This window comes from Mus caroli, chromosome 5 (genome assembly GCF_900094665.2).
Source record: "Mus caroli chromosome 5, CAROLI_EIJ_v1.1, whole genome shotgun sequence".
Lineage (NCBI taxonomy): Eukaryota > Metazoa > Chordata > Mammalia > Rodentia > Muridae > Mus > Mus caroli.
In genome coordinates this window covers 107,853,842-107,857,298 of record NC_034574.1, presented here as the reverse complement: position 1 = coordinate 107,857,298, position 3,457 = coordinate 107,853,842, and the positions used below count along the sequence as shown (strand labels likewise).

The 3,457-nt window shown below is 46.9% G+C and overlaps 1 protein-coding gene across 2 annotated transcripts in view; it reads right to left on the bottom strand.

The window, feature by feature from the left end:
- Positions 1 to 1,198: 1,198 nt before the first annotated feature.
- Positions 1,199 to 3,457, bottom strand: part of LOC110294508 (2'-5'-oligoadenylate synthase-like protein 2) — a 15,601-nt gene continuing 13,342 nt past the window's right edge. For both annotated transcript variants that reach the window (XM_021162793.1, XM_029478026.1), the window contains one exon: positions 1,199 to 2,532. In XM_021162793.1, coding sequence (XP_021018452.1) covers positions 2,056 to 2,532 — 477 coding nt within the window. In that variant the 3' untranslated portion in view covers positions 1,199 to 2,055. The remainder of the gene's footprint in view (positions 2,533 to 3,457) is intronic.

Below are 3,457 nucleotides of genomic sequence, written 5' to 3'. Positions count from 1 at the left end.
GGATGGTTGTGAGCCACCATGTGGTTGCTGGGATTTGAACTCTGGACCTTTGGAAGAGCAGTCGGGTGCTCTTACCCACTGAGCCATCTCACCAGCCCCGCTTTTTTTTTCCCTAGCTGTAAAAGTGGAAGGGTTGTTATTTCTACAAGTCTGTCCAACTCCAAGGCATCTGTGAAAATAGCCAGATGGCAATGTCTGTGAGGTTTTTTGGTATATCATTCACACAAATGCATGCATGGGATTCTGCATGTATCAAGGGGCTGATAAGTAAACTGATTTCTGTATTTAATGAGGGGCTGGGGTGGATCTACTCTTGCCTGTTGTAATGGCTATTCCTGGGTGTCAACTTGACTATATCTGGGATGAACTACAATCCAGAATTGGAGGGCCCACCTGTGATCTAGGTCTTGAGGCTGGAAGACACAAGTTTCTGACCTGGATCTTGGCATGGAGGTCTCGAGGTATAGTGGCCATGAAAAGCTTAGGCCCAGGCAAGGCCTTTAATCCCAGGAGACTGAGGTAAGGAGATCTCTGAGTTCAAGGTTAGCCTGGGCCAAAGCAAGGTCCCAGATCCAAGCATTGTGATACACACCTTTAATCTGGGCCACACCTTCTGCTAGAGGTCCCCATAAGGACATTGGACAAAGGACGATTCGGTCTTCTTCACCTGCTTGCACTTACTAGCCAGCACATCTGTTGGAACCTACTGCAACAGAAGCCCAGCTGAAACACCCAGCCTCGTGGGACTGAGCAACTACTGGATCCTTGACCTTCCTATTCAGAGCTGACCGTTGTTGGGTTAGTTGGACTACAAACTGTAAGTCATCACAATAAATTCCCTCAATATTGAGAGACATTCCTTAAGTCCTGCAACTGTAGAGAGCCCTGACAAATACAGCTATTTAGCTTCTTTCAATCTTGACTGTACCAGAAATTTACTGTACCGGGGCCCCACGTTCCAAGATTGAAATCTGTGATTGGCTAACCGTAGCCAATGGATAGGGTCTATCCTTATCACCTCTCACCAAGTAGGTTTAGACAGAAGGAGGCCATGACTACCCGCCAGCATGAGGTTGGTAGAGCTGACTTGGGGGCATCTCCAGAGAATAATGTGTGGGTTAGGGGCACCTGAAAGTAGGTGGACTATGAAATGGCCTCAGACCTGATCAAGACAATATCGGAGGATCCAAAGCCATTCTCTGGTTCGCTTCTTTATTTAACAAGCACTTGTCATACATTGATACTGGATTGGTACCATTCTAGAGCACAAGGCCTAAAGCATTAAAAACAATCGAGTCTGATTAGACGAGGGAGATAGATTTACGTCCACGGGAGTCTAACATGGATGAAGGGAGAGGGCGGGAACACAAGATGATTTGGCCTGCTGCATGGGCCAGCTAGTAGTTGTTTTCAAACAGGAGCATGCAGAATGACGTGAAAGGTTTGTCAAGTCCGGGACTGCTGAGTCTCAGTGGAATGTCTGGCTCGGGTTAGTTTTCCGTTCTAAGAGGTTTCTGGAGAGGTGGGGAATCTGTCAGTCTGGGGTCTGCTCTTAGATTCGGTGACTCACAGAATGATGAAAACAGAGGCTGAGGGAAAGGATGTTTGAGGAAAAGTGACACAGGTGTGACTCAGCTCTCCCTCCGTGTGACTCAAGGTGTCACTCTGCATTCTGTATGAGTTGAGTGTTTAGAGTGGGGTTCGGGGACTAAGCAGGGTTCAGCTTAATTGACTGTTGGGATAAGGAACTTGAACTTCATTCTGTATTATTGGAAAACACAGGAGAGGGTTGGTTTGTTTGTTTGTTTATCTGAGACAGGGTTTCTCCGTATAGCTCTGGCTGTCCTGGAACTCACTCTATAGACCAGGCTGGCCTTGAACTCAGAAATCCTCCAAGTGCTGAGATAAAGGCATGCACCACCACTGCCCGGCTACAGGAGAGGGTTTTAAGCAAGAGAAGGGGATGTTGATAGTTAAGCTATAGAAAGAACCCATCAGAGTCTAGGGATGAGGTGGGGAGGCGTAATACGCTAGGCATGGACTCAAGCAGCCAGACTAGTAGATTACCCTACTGAGCTCAATGGTGTCACAGTCTTTAATCTCAAGCTCTTCAAGGCTCTCATCATCTTCCAACTCCTCATCGTCCAACAGTAGTACCTGATCCTCCGCCCAAGGGCCTCCAGCATCTTCTATCTTCTCTTTCAGATCTAAGATGGTATCATCAGGGTTGATGGCGAAAGGCTTGCTCTGGCCACCAGGATACTTCACAAAGACCAGGATCTCAGGAGGAAAGGTCTCCAGCACCCAGATGGTCACCTTAGAGAATATCCCATAATCCGCCAGGGTCTTCCGGCTGCTGAGCAGCTGTCTCTCCCCTCCGGGCTCCTGGAAGGAGATGCGCAGTTCCCCTCCAAAGTTCTTTTCCCTCCTGATCTCTGCCTTCATCTTTCTGATGGGGCTGTAGGGGTTTGTCCAGAGTGTCCAATCCACTGTTCCCGTTTGTTTCACTCTCACCTGAACATCCCTCGCTCGCTGCAAGGGAGAGGAGAGAAAGGGCAAGTGTATGGAAAGAACTGTCCATTGTCTACAAAGCTGCTTTCTTCTAGCTCCTGATATCGTTTATCATCTACCAAGACAACCTGGAAGACATAACGAACAATGGCGTGAGACAACAGGTGAGCTGATTGGCTACCCTAGGCTCAGGGTACCACTAACTCACGCCATGTTCCTCAAACATTTTATTCATTTATGTGTATGATTACACTGTGGCTGTACTGATGGTTGTGAGCCATCATGTGGTTGCTGAGAATGAAGGTTGCTCGCCTGGTCAGCTCTGCTCTCTCCAGCCTAAAGATTTATTTATTCTATCTATGTACACTATATCTGTGTACAGATATATAATATAGCTGCCTAATATATTATATATAATATAATATATAGATATATAATATAGCTGTCTTCAGATGCACCAGAAGAGGGCATCAGACCCCATTACAGATGGTTGTGAGCCATCATGTTGCTGGGAATTGAACTTGGGACATTTGGAAGAGCAGTCAGTGCTCTTAACTGCTGAGCCATCTCTCCAGCCCAACAAGTGGATTCTAAATGATACTCTTCCCATGTGGAATTACTCAGAATCTTCACCCATCACGGGTACACAACAGCGTTGTCCTTATGGGAGCCTGGGGATTACAGTGATGCCATTTAATATTTGTGTCTGGCTTTAGGAGGGTTGTTCAAGGGTGATCACTGTTATGCCAAAAGTCTGGATGTGTCCTAAAAATTCTGCCTCTGGGTTAGTTCTAGACATTAAAATATGTCACGTCACAGAATTCTGACATATTTGCTGAAAAGATGGCTTGGATCTGGAACGGTCTCCTGGTAGGTTAAATGAGACGTCTCTCAGCCGAGCACTTACAGGAGGATCCTAGTATATCAGTGTGTGGGGGGGGGGGGG